General features: G+C 40.9%; 1 protein-coding gene across 3 annotated transcripts in view; it reads left to right on the top strand.

Annotated features, from left to right (window-relative positions):
• coro2ba (coronin, actin binding protein, 2Ba) overlaps positions 1-18,269 on the top strand; it is a 67,875-nt gene extending 49,606 nt beyond the window's left edge. For all 3 annotated transcript variants that reach the window (XM_050045488.1, XM_050045496.1, XM_050045503.1), the window contains exons 3-12: positions 5,273-5,389; positions 7,339-7,488; positions 9,140-9,304; positions 10,594-10,710; positions 10,816-10,920; positions 12,972-13,068; positions 13,423-13,535; positions 16,024-16,114; positions 16,501-16,640; positions 16,868-18,269. In XM_050045488.1, the coding sequence (XP_049901445.1) occupies positions 5,273-5,389; positions 7,339-7,488; positions 9,140-9,304; positions 10,594-10,710; positions 10,816-10,920; positions 12,972-13,068; positions 13,423-13,535; positions 16,024-16,114; positions 16,501-16,640; positions 16,868-17,002 (1,230 nt within the window). In that variant the 3' untranslated portion in view covers positions 17,003-18,269. The remainder of the gene's footprint in view (positions 1-5,272; positions 5,390-7,338; positions 7,489-9,139; positions 9,305-10,593; positions 10,711-10,815; positions 10,921-12,971; positions 13,069-13,422; positions 13,536-16,023; positions 16,115-16,500; positions 16,641-16,867) is intronic.
• Positions 18,270-18,499: the final 230 nt, after the last annotated feature.

Here is an 18,499-nt window from a genome sequence, read left to right as displayed (position 1 = left end):
TTTATTTGTAATGGTGATTGTAAAGAAGTTAATCTTACGAGTGTGGAAGATGGACTCTGTTCGTACATATGATTTATGATTAATTGAAATGGCAAACACAGACTGAGATTCTATATTGAGGATAGAGGTATGGTGTTTGATTAGATCTGGGACCCTGTACTGAAATTCTTTCAGAGCGAAGACTAATGCAATAATATTTTTTAGATGAAGCACCTTACTGTGAATATTTTCCCTTTTCTGTATGCGTAATTTTTACTACTACTTCTTTGTACTAATCACTCAGACTGTGGCCACTGTTACATATAATGTGCTATGCCTGTTTTCTATGCTCTAAAAAAGCAATAAACTATATATTAATTTTTCTTCTTAAAAGCTGCTGGGAACACAGCAATGTCTCGCTGAATCGCTTTTTTTTTTTGGTCTTGAACAGTAGTCTGCAGCTGCTTGGCAGGCGTCTCACCCACATGTCACGCCGTCCACAATTCCTTCCACCTCCCAATGACGAATTCAGCTTATATATTATGTCACTTCACAAATGTTGAGATGATACGTATAAAAATGTGCAAATATAACGTAAGCTTGGTTTGCATAAACGTAAAATGGCAACCTTTTCTTCAGGTGACAGGGCTGGTTTATTTCAACTGCTGGTTGATCACCAGCAGGATTTAATGCAATATGTTATATGAACAGATGCTTATTCTAAAATCACCTGTATAGATTCATTGACAGTGTACGTACATGTTTTAATGGCATATGTAGAGAGGAAATTGCCAACATATTAAGACCATGAAGTTAAACCATCACTGGGGTCATTATTACAAACAGCTCTGCTGCAGAGTCAGACACATGCCAGCAGTGATCCAGTGACCACACTGCAGACCATGCTGCTGCTGCATATCAAAGCACCAACAGCATGCACTGGACCATTAACATCTGATAAACCAGAGCAGCAGAATATCAATTGAACATAATAAGCATGACTCAGCATCTTTTGCCCCTGCTAAGATTTATAGTCTCTTGAATCAGCATGCAGCAGCACTGATGTGTAGCCGCAACAACAGTGAACTCTTAAGAGAAGAAACGCTCCTGTTCTGTAATTCATTCATTCACATTATTACTGTTGTATCATATTATAGCCAGAAGAGTCATAAAATGCTACCATTATAATCAGATGTACTGTAGTAATACTGTAACTGCAGAACAGCAGTGGTAAGTCTTGGTTATGAGGATTTATTGGGAAGTACAGATCAATAAGAGTTGGTAGCAATCACAGTGTGGTACCTGTGGCGTAGTGGAGCTGCTGGTACCTGGCCCGCACATCTGTGCGTCACCATTAGAGTCATCTGAGGAAATGAGCTGCAGGAAGACAATGAGAAAGTACATTTGTTTCTTTTCTGCCAGTTATTCATTTAACAAAACTGTTTTCATTTATATGTTTTATTTTTATTCGTGTGGTAGAGAGGAGGCTTTAAATACTGCATCTTTTATTTATATCATGTTAAACTGCAGTTTCTAGTTTCCTCATAACACCTCATGAACCCCGTGATTCCCAACAGACATGATTTCTTTGCACATAATTAGCTCCACTTTAATAAAGGAGTCCCTTAGATCCCATGTTATTAATGTTTCGAGGCCGTGTTAAAACCTCCCAGTCACTCTAACATTTATAGAAAAAAGATAATGTGTCATTAAAGCTTGGCTTTAGCCTCACTTGTCTTTTTTTTTTACATTTGTTTTTAACAGTTTTCCTTGAATTTACATATGCACATGTACATCTATGAGCACATTAAAGTTTCCATGTGAGTGCAGGAGAGGGATGTCAATGAGCCTTCCGTGCTAAGTAGAGTTAATTATGTTTATGAATCATTCTCCCTGCTTTCTGAATAGCATACCTTCTCTTTTTACTATCAGTACATACTGCAGCTGCACTTACAAAGTATGCACTGTTGCATGGAGTATGAATAGAGTACAACTTGGACATACAGCTTTGTCATAACACTGTGCTTGGACTTTGACTCAGCCGCTACCCGGCTCGGGATTTTGTCCGTCAAATCAGATTCGGCCATTTATGTGAATATTCAACAATTTGTTTTGTTTTTTTTGTTTTGTTTTTTCATGTAAAGTTTGAAAGTTTGAATGGGCTCAGCGGGTTCTTCAGTGTATAGTAAACAAGCTAATGGAGCTAACAACGTAACAACCTTTTTTGCAGAGACTAGATATCAAACAAAAGCCAGAGACTGTGTTGTATTAAGTTGCTGTGAGCTGTAAATTCACTACTCCCAAGCAGAAGAGGGAAGATAATGTTATTTTGGAGTCTTACGACGCAAAGTTTCTCCTCCTCTGTGCCGCTGCATCACACCCGCAGCCGTCTGTACTAAGGAGTAGTGTGAAAGTCTGCAGCAAAATCTGAGGACCAAAACGTCCCCAGAAATATGTTGCACTACAGAAGCGCATTGCATTCACTAAATAAATGGAAAAAAAAATCGACGTATTATCTCATAATTACGAGATCGTATGTTGTAATTATGACATCAGGATCTCGTAATTATGACTTATCTCAATGCGCTTCCGTAGTCTACAGATATAATGTTTTTATTCTGAAAAACATTGACCAGAAGTACCATCCTTGTGTTTCTCAGTGGACTAACAAATCAGCTAATGTTAATGTTATTACAGTATCAGCGAAAGGCCTTATTGTAGTATGACATCAGGATCTCGTAATTACCAGATCTTATCTCGCATTTACGACACAAGATCTCATAATAACGAGATGATTTGTCGATTTTTTTATTCATTCAAGGACTGCAGTGCGCTTCCATACTGCACAGCACACTGACTTGCAAAAAAACCCCAACTGCTCGACTTGAAACAATCTGAGTCGACTGAAGGGTCTCCGACTGATGATTCAAATCTCTGACTTACAAGGGGCAGCCCTAACTTTGACCCTCTTGAATAATGTTTTAACTTCACATTACCATGGAGATAAAACAAAACACCAGAGGTGGAGATGAACCTGGAGAGCTCAGCTGTTGTTCCTTCGCAATGTGTGTTAATATTCCTATTATTACTATTCCCCTAAATGCTCTGACATCCGTCACTGAGGCTTCTGTCAGCTGTCAATGAGCTGTCATCTGTTTGCGGCTCAGTCCATGTGACGTATCTTCCGCTGCACTGAGGATTGTGGGTCAGAACAGCATGCTGCCTTGCACTCTGCAAAATGCGCCTGGATGCAGTATAACATCCTGGTATTTTTGGCATACTGCATTTGACACTGGAATGCACAGTCTGTCTTGCTTAGTCACACTGTCTCTTTTTTTCCTTTCCTCCTTTATTGACTGAATTGATGTCCCGTTTCACTGCTGTCAAATTTTGGCAGACGCTGGTCTCTATGGATTTTGGCATGTGTCCCTTATCTTGTTAGCAGAGCCTTCAGTATCTTTGGCAAAAGTGAGGAATTTTTCTGTGGGAAGACTTCCTGGTTTTAGTGGGTTATGTATGGTTGTGAAAAAGCATTCATTGATATGCTTTATTTCTGTGTGTACAGTAAGTTAATATACTGTATCTGTTATTGCTGAGATAATATTGATGTTGCTGAGATTATATTGATATGATTGTGCTGGCTATCTATCTTGTCAGCTAGGTGTCAGTAGCAAGCTAATGTTGATCAATATGGGTAAATCACGCTGAATCACTTTAACCCCTGGGCCTTACTGGAGCTGTGTGATTGTGTTTCACCATTTCGCCTCCTGCTGTTATAAAATGAAAAGTCTTGTTTGAGCGTGAGGGGGCAGCTTGTATTAATGTATTATTTCATTCTCTCAGTGAGGGTGCTACTGACATTTTATTATAGTTATTATATTTTATTATATTGCAGTTTGTTAAGGCTTGATAATGCATCTGGAGAAAATCTGCAGGGTTCAGCAAGGACAGTGCATTCACACACACACACGCACACACACATACAGGATTTCACTGAAGCATGACCCGACGCTCTTAAACAAATCTCTGAGGAAATAAAAAAAAAAAGAGGTCAGTAAATTGAAGTGACATCAAACATTCATGACAACATGACCGACATTAAAGGCTTCTGTCATCTGCAGTTATGAGCCACTGCCCCTCTGTGGACTCTGCGGGTTATTGCAATAACAATCATGTGCCTCAGATGTCCCCGCACAATAACCAGGTCTGTTTTGTTTTGCTCAGGATTTATCAAGTTATCTCACTGATGTGATTTCACCGTTATTACATTATATCAGTCCTTCATGTTCATGTTGATAAAAAAAAAGGATAGGTTTGTTCAGTGATGTAGATGAATACAGATTTATGACCTGCGTCCAGCAGCAAATTAATTTAATAAATTACTTATTTTTATCATTTGTTACCATTGTAGATTCGGTCTTGGAAAACAAATGTTCTTTTCTACTGTTGTTTTGTGTAATTTATGCTCTTTTGTGATGTGTTTTACCACGGATACAGTACTCTACATTTTTATGTGCAAGAAAAAAAGGCATACATCCATTACTTTTTCTCAATTTAATAATGCATTTTATTTAGAAGCACTTTCAAAGCACTCAAGGACACCTTACAAAAAAAATTAAAAAATAAATCAAATCAAACTATTCCATATATTCCGACAGTAGCTCAGTCCATAGGGACTTGGGTTGGGAACCAGAGGGTCGCCTGTCCGAGTCCCCGTCCGGACCAAGATATGGAGTGTGGACTGGTGGCTGGAGAGGTGCCAGTTCACCTCCTGGGCACTGCCGAGGTGCCCTTGAGCAAGACACCGAACCCCCCCAACTGCTCGGGGCGCCTGACCAAAGGGCAGCCCCCTCACTCTGAGATCTCTCCACTTTGTGCATGTATAGGTCCTGTTTGTGCATGTGTGTGTCTTTCAGACCTGTGTGTAATTGACAAGCAAGAGTGAAAACATTGAATTTCCCCTCAGGGGATTAATAAAGTAATTAAACTTAAACTTATACAATGAAAGTTAATAAAACAACTGGACAAAAATCGTAAAATCATCACTGTAAGGTCATCATCATCTTAGGTCACCATGTGTGTGTCTCCATTAAATCAGACCGAATAAGCCGGCTTGAAAAAGGTGTGTTTTCACAGATGGGATTTGAAAGTGGACAGGGAGTCAGTATTGCGAATATTGTAGCTCACAGTACAGTAGATTGTCATATATGCTCATATTTTCATTCCTTTCACCCACATGCTGAAACAGGAACACTAAAATGTAAAATAACGTACTCCTCTCGCTCTGTTTCAGACCGGCCGCCTGGACTCTCATCACCCAAAGGTGTGCGGCCACCAAGGCAACGTTCTGGATATCAAGTGGAATCCCTTCTTTGAAAACATCATAGCATCCTGCTCTGAGGACACCTCGGTACGTGTCCCACTTACTTTCATTTTTAACGTCAGCTTTTTACCAAACAGGTCGGCTCAGACTGATTATAGAAGGTAATGGTGCTGAATGATGGTAAGGCTTTGAAGATGCGAAACACACACTATCTGTGAAATCATGAGGCTGTGTGATGCTGAGGTCGACAGCCGCTGGGCCAGAAGGCAAAGAGGTCATCGAATACTGGACACAAGCCTGTGATTGGATTTCAGCTGGCAGCTGCTCTGGTTGTTGTTGTTGTGAGCCAGTGGCCTGAAAATGGCAAATGACAGATGTGGAATCATAGACTGTAAAAATGATAGACGTAGCCATCGTAAAGTCACCGAGTGGTTTATGGACTTACATTTTGAAGCCTGGAGTTTGTATTTTTGCTGTCTATCTTGCTTTTTGGAGCCAGAAGTGACTATATTGAGATGAGATGGTAGAGATAACTATATTTAGCAGCTAGCTTAGTTAGCATGCTGCATTAACAGCTATGGCTAGCTGTGACGATGCTTAGTTTTGCTAACAAAAAACAGCAAAATCAGGGGTCTTTGACATTTTTTAGGGCAAGGACCCTTTAGCTGAAGAGAGATGGAGCAGAGACCTCTTGCTAAACATTTTGTACAAAATTGGGTTGCATATTAAACTAGACCCACAGCAACATGTACGGCAACCTTAAGTGCCAAACATACCCCTTTATGATGCATACAATACTAAGATATGAAAATAATAATTACTAGCAGAATTATAGATTTATGCATCATGTTTCTGAGGTGGATGGCCCACAATAATGTCCGCACACTTGAAACAATAACACAGCTACTCAGCCAGTATGTCTGGATAGTACGCAACTGCTAGCTAACTAGTTTGCCTCGCTGTAACAGACACACAGTGATTTAGCTGCCTATCTAGTGACAAAACAATAACTGTGTGGGTCCCCCTGTGGTAAATCTGAGGAAACTGTAGGGGTTGTGGACCCCTGTTAAAGACCCAGAACTAAAAACACTGAACAAGACTTTTTTATGGCGACCAAAACGTTACAATTAACTGCCATGACCTGAAAACAGACTGAAGTAGCTACAGTTACCACTGCACTCTGTAAATCTGAGGTAACACCATGGTTACATAACCTAACCATCGTTGTTGTCGCAGTACTGACTTGTCAACTGACGGCACCCACCTTAACTTTAAGCCTAAATGAAATGTAAACAAGAGAGTTGTATATAAATTCACCTCACATACAGTTTTTGGAGACCGTAACTGTTTTGTGTACCAGGCTGTAAACATGTTTATTTCTGCTGTAATGTTCGGTGTTTTAAAATGGAGGTTGATGGGGATTTTGGAACCAGCCTCAAGTGGCCATTTGAGGAACTGCAGTATTTTGGAACTTCCGTATCGGCTTCATTTTTCACTCCTGGCTGGTTGCTGTTTGTGTGAAATAAGAAATAAACACACTAGCTGTTCAGTAACTGATTACATAAATGACATCATACACAATGTCAAATGTAATCAGCATTAGTCTTAATCTCAGATGTTACATGACAAATACTGGGAATCTGTGGGCCTTTTTTTTCCCAGTACATGCAGCTGTTACATTACACTGCTGAGCATAGTAAAGACATAGTAGCACTGTGCCCTGTATAGTACTTTCACTTGTTGACGGATAATCTCCTCTGGTCGAACACAGAGCCTGCGGCCATCGCTGTAATCCAGTCTAATCCTAATGCAATGGGCTACATTGATACTGTGCTATTTTTGATCAGAGGGATCTCTAGCTGTGTCACACTGATTGTAGTTTATATTAGAGACAAATATGAAGTGGCCTCTGACAAAAGCATAATACTTATTGACCCATTTTATAAAAACGTGTGTGTGTGTGTGTGTGTGTGCTTTATAACAACCCAGACACTGTGTATTCCTTTATACTGACTCTGTTTATGTGAACGTGGCAGGTGCGAGTATGGGAGATCCCAGAGGGTGGTCTGAGGCGCAACATGACGGAGGCGGTGCTGGAGCTGTATGGCCACAGCAGACGGGTGGGCGTGATCGAGTGGCACCCCACCAGCAGCGGCATTCTTTTCAGTGCTGGCTACGACTACAAGGTACCACATCAGTGATGAGTAACCAAGCTTGAATAAACATTGTACAGTGGCAGCAGCAGCAATTAACATAAAACACACGTTTAAGGAAATATTCTTTCTTAGATACTCATTACATTTTGTCAATTTGTGTTATTTAGCTCATTCAGGAGTAACAGCAACTACACAGTTCAACACTGATGCCTCTATATGACCTACATAAGAAGATGAGACCATCAGCAAGAATACTGGCTGTTTCTATATAGTTATTCTTAAAGAGACAGTTCACCCCAAAATCAAAAGTACATGTTTTTCTCTTACCTGTAGTGATATTTACTGATCTAGATTGTTTTGGTGTGAGTTGTTGAGTGTTGGAGATATCGGCCATAGAGATGTTTTCCTTCTCTCCAGTATAATGGAACTAGATGGCACTCGCCTTGTGGTGCTCAAAGCGCCAAAAACGACGTTGAAAAACTCAACAACACTGTCTCTTTCGAGAAATCATGACCTGTTAACTCAAGATGATTCGCAGACCTTGCTGCGAGCAGTTTCACATAGGGACTATTTTCCCTCTACCAAACTACACTCTCCAACCATATGACTGTGCAGAGGTAAAGCCTGATTTATGGTCCTGCGGCGTACCTACGACGTACCTACGTCATTGCCGTGACGCCGTCGTGAACCCTTCGAACTTCTCCGTCACTGCATTTCGTCGCGGTGCAATTCACCGCCAGAGCAGTAGGAGGCTGCGTTCCTTTCCTGAATGGTTATCGTCGTCTCTGGTTGATTCTTTGTTTAGCTTCCGGCTTTTCCGGTCAAAGAGAAATGAACGCGGAGCACGGATAGACGGCTCCGTCCGTATCGGTCCGTATCAGTCCGTATCCGTATCCGTATCCTTATCCGTATCCGTATTGAACGTTGAGCATAAATGGGCCTTAATACTGCAACATCTACATCGCAACAGAAGATGTTTAAAGATGGCGGGGATGGCGCAATCTGGAAATATAGAACCGGAAATGCGTTGCTACCAAGCAAACCAATCACAGCCCTCTCGGTCTGCGTTGGGTCTGCGTCGCCTCGACGTGTAGTTACATTTTTGGGGAGGTGCACGTCAGGCTACGCCGGGGGCTACGGCGAGCCTTCTGCGTAGCCACGTACCCTACGACGTAGCGACGTCGTTGATTTAACGCAGGACCATAAATCAGGCTTAAGTGTGCATCGACTGCTAGCTTACCTAGCACCACTGAGCTAGCTAACGTTACAGCTCATCCGGGGGGGACACTATTTATGTTTACATCTTTCATTAGCTCAAGCCTCTTGTTCATGAGTAGATGCACACTTCCTTCCGTGTGGTGATTCGGTTGGAGGGTGTAGTTCTGTTGAAGGCAAATAGTTCCTACATAAAAAAAATGATTTGTTGCAGCCCTGTGATTCAATAAAGCATTGATGAGTGATTTTCAAAGAACAGAATATGATATTTAGCCTCTGTTGAAACCATGAGACATGCTTCTTATCTCACTGTAGATATCAGCGGAGAATACTGTCTGATATTAGTAGTCGCACACAAAAACAAACTCAGATCCTTTTCATGAGCTCACAACGTAATAATATCACTGATTCAAGCACCACAGCCATCTAACAGCTCCACCCAAACAATCCCTCCTGACTGTGTCAGATCCTGATCTGGAACCTGGAGATCGGAGAGCCGGTGAAAATGATCGACTGCCACACTGACGTCATCCTCAGCATGTCCTTCAACACAGATGGCAGCCTGCTGGCCACCAGCTGCAAAGACAAGAAGCTGCGTGTCATTGAGCCACGCTCCGGGGCCGTCCTTCAGGTCAGCAGGAGGGAGTGGGTATTTTTGTGGGAGTGTGCATATTTAGGGGACAACTGTTTGTGTTGAAAATATCCTTTACTATGACTGATTATACTGAGGCAATTATTAATTGTGACCTCATAAACACAAAAGTATGTGTTCTTTTGTTGAGCTGTTTTCCATGGTTTAGGCCCCCTAGTTCAAATTAGGAGAAACTTATATTAGATATACTTATATTTTAGGATATAGAGTACCTCTAGATTTGTGACAAAAGCTTCAAGGAGGCACTGTCCTGTTTCAACATACCTCCACCCCTAATGTTAGGTTCATAAAGGTTCACAGTTTGGTGTGGAAGAACCTGACTGGCTTGCAAAGAGCCCTGATTTCAACCCCATCCAGCACCCTTGGGAAGAACAGGGTCAGAGACACTGAGCCAGATCTTATTGCACAATATCAGTGCTCGACCTCACTGATGCTCGTGCTGCTGAATGGAAAAAAAATCCCTGCTGCAAAAATCTTGTGGAAGGCCTGAAACCAGGAGACTGGAGGCTGATACAGCAGCAGATTAATGCTGATGGCTTTAAAATCAGGTGTTTAACAGTCAAATATTGTGTAACGTTCAGGCTCTCCACTCATCATTTTGGCTGTATTGTCTCCTTAGTCCTTCGGCAGGCCTTGTACCTTCAGGTCTTTGGAGAAACTCCAGCTCCATGAGAATACGTATTCAGTTTTTAAAGCCAAAACTTTGTTCAAATTAATTTCTGTCTACACAATAATAATTTTCATTTCATTTTATTGCTAATTAAAAACTACACCACTCCTCAACCACTTATTGTTTGACCTTGGTGATCCTGCCACCTGATCACTATGATGAAATGGTTTCTAATTAGACCCATGTGCTGTGGCGCTGGTGCACCAAGCGGAGGTGATCAAGACCAATCAGCAGGAGGAGGAGAAGTGACAGAAAGAGAAGGGACAAATCATAAAAATATTCTGTACCTGAAATACAGATTTACTCTGAAACAGAGGTGTATTTTTGGCTGTGGTATTTCATTTAAAAAGAAAATTAGATAAAATAATATTGATGCTGGTATGCCAAGGTTCTCGAGTAACTATTAAATCCATGTATTAAATAATTAAAATGTTATGCCATTAAAATATTGGAGGGTTGCCTGTTATAGAGCCATATTCTTTCTCTGTCTTGTCAGAACAATATAATAGTCACAAGATTGAATAATTAAAATACTTTAGAGAATGAACTTGAGGTGCATGTACCATTAAAGCTTTGTTTTTGTGCGTTGCTCCGACAGCAAGCCAGCTGTAAGAACCACCGTGTAAACCGAGTGGTGTTCCTGGGTAACATGAAGCGACTGCTCACCACAGGGGTTTCACGCTGGAACACCCGGCAGATCGCTCTCTGGGATCAGGTCAGACAACACCTCCATATGGCTCGTGCATGTAATGCCAGAGTGGGTGGAGCCTGTGTGTGTATTTAATTCCCTGTGTGTGTGTGTGTGTGTTGCTCTTCCCAGGAGGATTTGTCCATGCCAATTGTGGAGGAGGACATAGACGGCCTCTCAGGACTGTTGTTTCCCTTCTATGATGCCGACACGCACATGTTGTACCTGGCAGGCAAGGTCAGCACCGACCCATCTGTGTCGTAACAGTTTTTCATGACTGTAGTATTTATCAGATTTACCTGATTCGGATGTAAATGTAAAGGAGTTGTTAATGACATTTAATGTGAATGTTTGTGCATATGAGTTCCTGTCAGTGTGTCCCTCTGGCTAGCTAACCGCTGCCAATCTGCACTGCACTCACCAGGCAGTTACCGCTGATATGGGAGCAGCCATGTAACAAAAGCCAACACCCACCCTCTGCTTTACCCCAGGTTAACAATGTAAGCTCAGTCAGCACTGTTGCCATTGTTAGCACTGTTTTAGTGGCTAGCACCATTAGCTGCTAGCCACCGGCTCAGCCAATTCCATGTCAAGAGCTGTATGTAGACAGCTGAATCAAACTCTGACTCACACACTCTGCATGTCGTATACAGCTCCTTTAATTTTTCTACTATGAAGGGTTTCTACTAGGTTAGTATTCATCTTTTTATAATTAAAGATGTTTGTACGCTGATAATAACAAGTGTGTAGGAGAGGTACAGGCATTTACAGACCCAGGAGAGACGACTGAAATTGTCACCTGACTAGATAGGGTATAAACAATCAGTACAAATTTAATATGGCAAATACCAAATAAGCTATAAAGGTCAGCGATGGCCTTTTTAAAGTAACAACAACATACATGCATAATTCACATTAATAGTTTAGTAAGAATGTCGCCATTTGGCATCCCATCAACAAAAATGTAGAGGAGCAGGAAGTGCCTCATAAATAAACTGAGCAAAAAGGTCAATGTCAAACCAGTATGAGACAAATTTGATGTGTCAGTGTCAAATATGTTTCTTGTAATGTCTGTTTTTATGCCTTATATTTGATAGGGCTGCACAATTAATAGAAATATTTATCAAAATCACAATACTATCCACTCTGCTGATTTATTCCCAAATAAGTAACGTTATCCTTACCGTCTTTCTCTCGGTTGCTTGCCATCTGACTGCCGCTGTTTGACAGTGACACAGGCTTTCAAAATAAAAGTATGACCAAAATATGGAGATATAGATTGATGTTTTCACTTTGCATCGATGACATTGGATCATTGAATCAATCAATTGAGCCAGATCAATGGATCCTGACACCTAGTACAGACCCCAGAAAAATCACACCATCATTTTTTTTCTTTTTCAGTGAAAATGAAATGCAAAAATTATGACTCATATCGCTTCATCTTTTTTTCTTTTTCTTTGAATATTATGCAGCCTTAATATTTGACAAGTTGTTTCTACAGGTCGTTTTTCAATCTGTGTCAGATACCCGATCCAGTTTGGGTGACTGAAATGTCATATCATTATTAATCTTGTATGTAAATGTAAATCAGTTTGCAGAGTGACATTCACATTATAAAAGTTATTGTTAAAATATTCAGTACTTAACACTTTGAAACATCCTTCAATTATCTGTCATCACTTTAGTTGCAAAGTCACATTTTTCACACTTGTTAATGCTTGTTATTTATAATATCAGTCTTGAACTGGTAAGATGGTTACTCTAAAAGAGATGAATTTTACTTTTCTCATCATCAGTGCCCTCCCTTCATTTAAAACATTTAAAGAAACATTGAAATAATTTAAATCTATAACAGTACAGTTTATTCTTAGAATTGGAGCACAGCACCAAATAAGATGAGGCTGTAGTTAATGCATTGAAAGTGCAGTCAGCAATTCTAACCTAATACACTTTGTCAGATTCAGCAAATATCTCCTCACTGACAGAGAGCTGCATGTTCAGCCATGACTCTGTAAATAACAAACAAACAAAATTGCTCAGACTGAGCCACACAACAATATCATGATGTGCACAGGACAGGGAAAGGCCATGGATGTGCAGTGTAAAGAGAAGGGCAGTGGGAGTGAGAGGGACAGTAAATCTGGCACATGAATGTCAACAGTCTTTCTCCAGAATCACTGACTCCACCTTTAAGAAGCCTGATGTGAAAAACATGACACGGTTGAAACTTTGAGGAGCTACGTGTTGATCTGTTCTGTAATTGCCACATTCTGGTGCCTTGGCAGGGGGATGGCAACATCCGTTACTTTGAGATTACCACAGAGAAGCCGTACTTACAATACCTAATGGAGTTCCGGTCCCCGGCACCACAGAAAGGACTTGGTAAGTCATTTGTTGATGAACAATATATGAGCTCTCCTGCTGAAAGCAGAGAGACACATCCAAACCACTTCATGAGCAGTCTTTAGAGGCGGGGGGGGGGGGGGGGGGGTCACTCATCTGAAAGTGGTGTTGCATGGCTGAAAGGATGACACTCATTGAAGTGAAAAAGAGCCAGATGAATTTAAATATCCCCTCGCTGTAGTTTTCTGAGCTCCACATTCTGGCTGTCGTTTTGCAGCAGGTTGATGTTTTTCTCCTGTTGATGTGACTCCAAAATAGCCATGAATTCTGGGAGGAGATGTCATGTTGTCAAAACGGTTGTGGCACCACATGCTCTCTTGTTTTTGTCTGCAGGTGTGATGCCAAAGCACGGGCTGGATGTGGGAGCTTGCGAGGTGTTCCGCTTCTACAAGCTCGTCACCCTGAAGGGTTTGATTGAGCCCATTTCCATGATTGTGCCAAGAAGGGTGAGCGAAATAATGAAATGAACTGATTTTACTCTGTTCTCTCATTATTAATCATTTCTGCAATATGTCACATTCATCTAGCACATAATGGGTTAGAGAGCCATTAAGGTTTTGTCTGACTTTAATCAACTTCTCTAAGATATACAGTATTCTGGCATGTAATGAACAGAAACACACAGTGTGTAAGCTGGCTAATCAGAGCTGAGAGCAAACAAGGACAGAGGTAATTAATCCCAACACAAGAGGATCATTTTTCATTTACTGGTTTCACTTTGGAACAAATGTGTCGGTGGTCTGCAGCAAAACAGAAAGAAGAGGACAGTAAGTGCTCGCTGAGGCAGTGGTATGCATAAAACATCTTTTCAAACCCGTGCAGAGAGGTCACATTTCATGCTTTGAAACAAAGAAAGCTTCTTTATATGGAATAATACTGGGCCAAGCATAAGGAGAAATATTACAAGAATGAAATCGAAAGGTTGAGGATGAAGTCAAACTTTCAGCACTAGTGTCAGGCATGAGAAAAAAATACATTACAGGAGAAAGATGTATATATACATTTACATATGAATGAATTAACTTTATTCATATAGCACCTTTCGTGCACAGAATGCAGCACAAAGTGATTTAAAATTCAGCAGCAGAGCCAAACAGCAAAGAAATAAAATCATACACTCATTCAAGGAGAAATAAGAAGAATACATAAATAAATTAATTAATTAATCAACCAATTAAAAGAACATTTTAAAAATATTAAAACATGTAGCTGCATTGTGATTCGTTACAGTCGCTCCAATGTTAAGAATAGTGAATTGTAAGAAGTAAGAATAAGAGAAGAAATAGAAGTATGTAAATATAAAGCAATAAAATAAAAATAAAATGACATAAAATAAAATAAAATAGAAATGAAAATGTACATCAAAATAAAAATAAAAAATATAATGTGCATTATGCTGCAGTGTTTAACACTAGTACTTTAGATATAAAAATATTAAAAAATAAAATATATATCGTCACTATGCTGAGGCTGTCAGTGTGAAATTTAACTACAATATAAACATCAATAGAATAAACAACAATAAAATAAAAGTAAACATAAGAAATATGTACAGTTACATGCGTAATAAAGTCGTATACTGAAAAATACTGCAGCAGTTTAATAACTGCACCCAAGAGAAACTTGTGAATAATAAATTCAGATGGTGAATAAAGTCCAGTTGCCAGTCTACTGACTCAGAGCAGCTGACACTCTGAGGGAGGAGCTGCACATGTTTATAGCCACAGGCAGGAGTGACTTCCTGTGGCACTCTGTGGTGCATCTCGGGGGAATAAGTCTGTCACTGAATGTGCTCCTGTGTCCGACCAGCACATGGTGGAGAGGTTGGGAGACATTGTCCAAGACGACATGTATCTTAGACAGCGTCCTCCTCTCTAACACTGCCACCAGAGAGTCCAGCTCCGCCCCCGCCATGTTACGGGCCTTAGGAATCAGTTTATTGAGTCTGTTGGCGTCTGCTACCCTCAACCTGCTGCCCCAGCACACAGCAGCAAACAGGACAGCACTGGCCACCACAGACTCATAAAACATCCTCAGCATTGTCCAGCAGATGTTGACGGACCTCCTCAGAAAATGGAGGCGGCTCTGACCTGTTTTTGGACCAGTCCAGTTTATTGTCCATATGCACTCCAAAGGTTTGAGTTGTTGTTTAAAATTTGTCATTTCAAACTATCCACTGAGCCAGCAGGTCAGATATTTAAAGGCAGGGTTTTCCATATTTTGCATATATATATATATATATATATATATATAGTCTTCCAACCCTTGAAGCACTTTTACACTATTTGCCTCATTCACCCATCCACACACATTCATACACTGGTGGCTGAGGCTACAATAAAAGGTGCCACCTCCTACTCAGCTTAAACATTCACACGCACTCACACATTGTTGGCACAGCCGCAATTTGGAGTTAGGATACAGGATACTTCGACATGCTGACTGCAGGAGCAGGGGATCAAGCAGCCAATCTCCTGAGCTTCCAGAGTTACAACCGCCTCGATAAAGTAGAAATGTTGTGAAAAGAGATAAGCTTTCTTTTAAAAACATTTAGCGAGCTAGCTTCCCTGATATCTGTAGGTAGTGTGTTTCATAGCTTTGGGGCGTCATTGACAAAGGCCGCATCCCCGATATTCTTCCAGCTGTTGCTGGGAACCTCCAACAAACCAGCAGCAGACGATCGCAGTGTTCTTGAACGCAAATACAAAAATCTTCCTCAACTATTTTTTTTCTTATGCATGGCACAATTTCTGAAAGTTTGATTTTATTCCCAACATTTTGACTTTATTTTCATAATGCAAAGTAAAATTTAAAATCATATGCCTGGTCCTAATACCCCTCCATATGTTTAAGACACTGATATAAGAGTTATTTTCCCAGATGCCAAATCTAATCGATATGATAATAATGTATGTGGTGTTTTCTGGTTTACAGTCAGACACATACCAGGAGGACATCTACCCCATGACAGCAGGGACAGAACCTGCGCTGTCTGCAAGTGAATGGCTGGGAGGGATTAACAGAGGTAAAATAACACACACTGGATTGGTTGGCTTCTTTGGTGATTTATGAAACAACCTTTTAACAGAAGCCATTTGTAGGGAAAAGATCTAAGTTTAATACCAACATGTTACCCTGCATTTGGTGATGTGACGCTTTGGAAGTCATCTCTTAGTCGTGACAGATATTTGAAAACAAAGCTACAGTAAAACATGGCGATAAAATACAGTTACCGTCAATCACTGTCTTTATTTCTTTTTCATTGCCATCTCTTCATACTGTCACTATTATAGGGAGTTGGACCAACACAGAGCAATACTAGATTGATCTGGTGGTCTGTGAAGGACCTGTGCCTCTCTGTGCCTTGTGTTGGTTTTCACATGAGAGTTTTTGCGTACTTTGTCCAAACAGACCCAGTCTTGATGTCTCTGAAGGACGGCTACCACCGACCAAACCAGTTAGTGTTCAAGGCCCCAGTGAAGGAAAAGAAGAGCGTGGTGGTGAATGGGATCGACCTGCTGGAGAATGTACCGCCCAGGACAGAGAACGAGGTATCTCTACTCTGCTGTCTCTCTACGTACCTAATAATCTACTTTTAGAAAATAGTTGTAGGGGTGCACACACACACACACACACACACACACAGACTCACCAGGTGAAAACAGTATAAATCTAAACAGTAGACGTGTCAAAATTCTCTCAGTTAACATCAGATTTTCTTTCTTATTTGTCAAAGTGTATTTGTTACATGCACAAGTCTTTCTTTTTCTTCCCGTAGCTCCTGCGGATGTTCTTCCGGCAGCAGGAGGAACTGCGGCGGCTGAAGGAGGAGCTGACCACCAAGGACGTGCGAATACGCCAGCTGGAGCTGGAGCTCAACAACCTGAAGAACGTTAGCCCCAACAACGTCTGACCTCTCAGCCTCCGGGACTGGCAAAGCTGCTTCCTTTGCCCCCAAATCTGACCTCCAACAAGCTTCTGAGCCCTCCTATGCCTCTTTTTTGATATATCATAACTTCATTCCTGCTGCCCTGCATAGTGCACACACTAATATGATAAGTGTTGGATAATGTCTTAACTGGTGCAAATACTGGAATATTGTAATAATATGAGAAGTGACGGAGGAGAGGCAGTGTTCATGGATCGGCACCTTAACATGAAATCAGTCATAGGAAAAGGTTTGCGATACAATCCATTTAGGTATTATCTGTTTCTACAACTTAATATTCTCGATCTAGCACATTCTCAAGTGTTATGATCTGTTACTGCATATTTTCTGCCAGACCTCCTGGGTGTTTGTCTCACTGTGCCTACCCAATCATTCATGTGGCGATACCTTGATCACCACACAAACAAACCCTGCACTCATCCTCATGTAATGACCAAACCACCATCTAGTTCTAGTTTTCGCTGGGGCAAAACTGGAGGATAAAAAGACTGTCACTAGCTCCTGTTTCTCTTCCCCAAGGCCTTACACCCTGCTGCAGACACAGTTTGCAGCGAGCTGCAACATCATCTCAAAATGGCTGACACGTGAAGTACTTTGGCACCTGACAGACGAGACGAGCTCCTGCAGACGTGGATCGTGTTTTTCACAGAGCTGCTCCACTTTTTTCCTCACGAACAGATGGTGTTAGCCATAAATTTACTTTACAATACGGACATATAGCTACTCAAATGCAGTTTTTTTTCCAGAGGAGAGTTCACTCTCTCTAAGTGTTTTTATATTTTATTTAAATAGTGGTAAAGCAGCAGGGGAGACATGGATCCAGAGGTGTGGACTTGCGTAACTACTCGAATATAGTGTCAAGGGAAGCTTTGCTGGCTGTTATTGGTTTTTAGGGCTAATTTTGAGGATGGAGGGGTAATGTATATTTGCTTCTATTTATTTGTCACATTTTACCTTTTTAGCTGATAACATGTATATTTGTTAATCCCACTGTTTCGTGTGACGCGGCTGCGCAAGTAATGATTGTGAAGCTTGATAGATTCTGCTGAATGTTTGCAGTTGAAATGGTGCAAGATTTGTGTGAAACTGTACCGTACATGGTATTAGTCTGACTCCAACCTGACGTAACTTCAGATAAGGTATAAACATATAATCTTGCCTTTTTCCTAACAGTGCAGAAAACTGTAATAATAACCTTCCTTTTACATTTAAACTACGTATATCACTATTAGTGAGATGTGTTTACTTGTAGATGTGTTTGCTCTAGAGACTCCGGGTCATCTGCCTCTCCTTCTCCACGTGTACCATCAACACACACGGCTAAATTGAAATTTAAATGCCTCTGTTTTAACATTTAACAGTTTTTCCCCCTCAGTTTGAACTTTAAGAGAAGTGGGCACTGGATTAACATTTGATTGGATCTGTTGTGTCAGCCAGGTTCAAGCAGCTACCACAGAGATT

This window comes from Epinephelus moara, chromosome 1 (genome assembly GCF_006386435.1).
Source record: "Epinephelus moara isolate mb chromosome 1, YSFRI_EMoa_1.0, whole genome shotgun sequence".
NCBI classification, from domain to species: domain Eukaryota; kingdom Metazoa; phylum Chordata; class Actinopteri; order Perciformes; family Serranidae; genus Epinephelus; species Epinephelus moara.
Note: the sequence above shows the minus strand (reverse complement) of the source record. Positions and strands in the feature narration are given on the sequence as shown.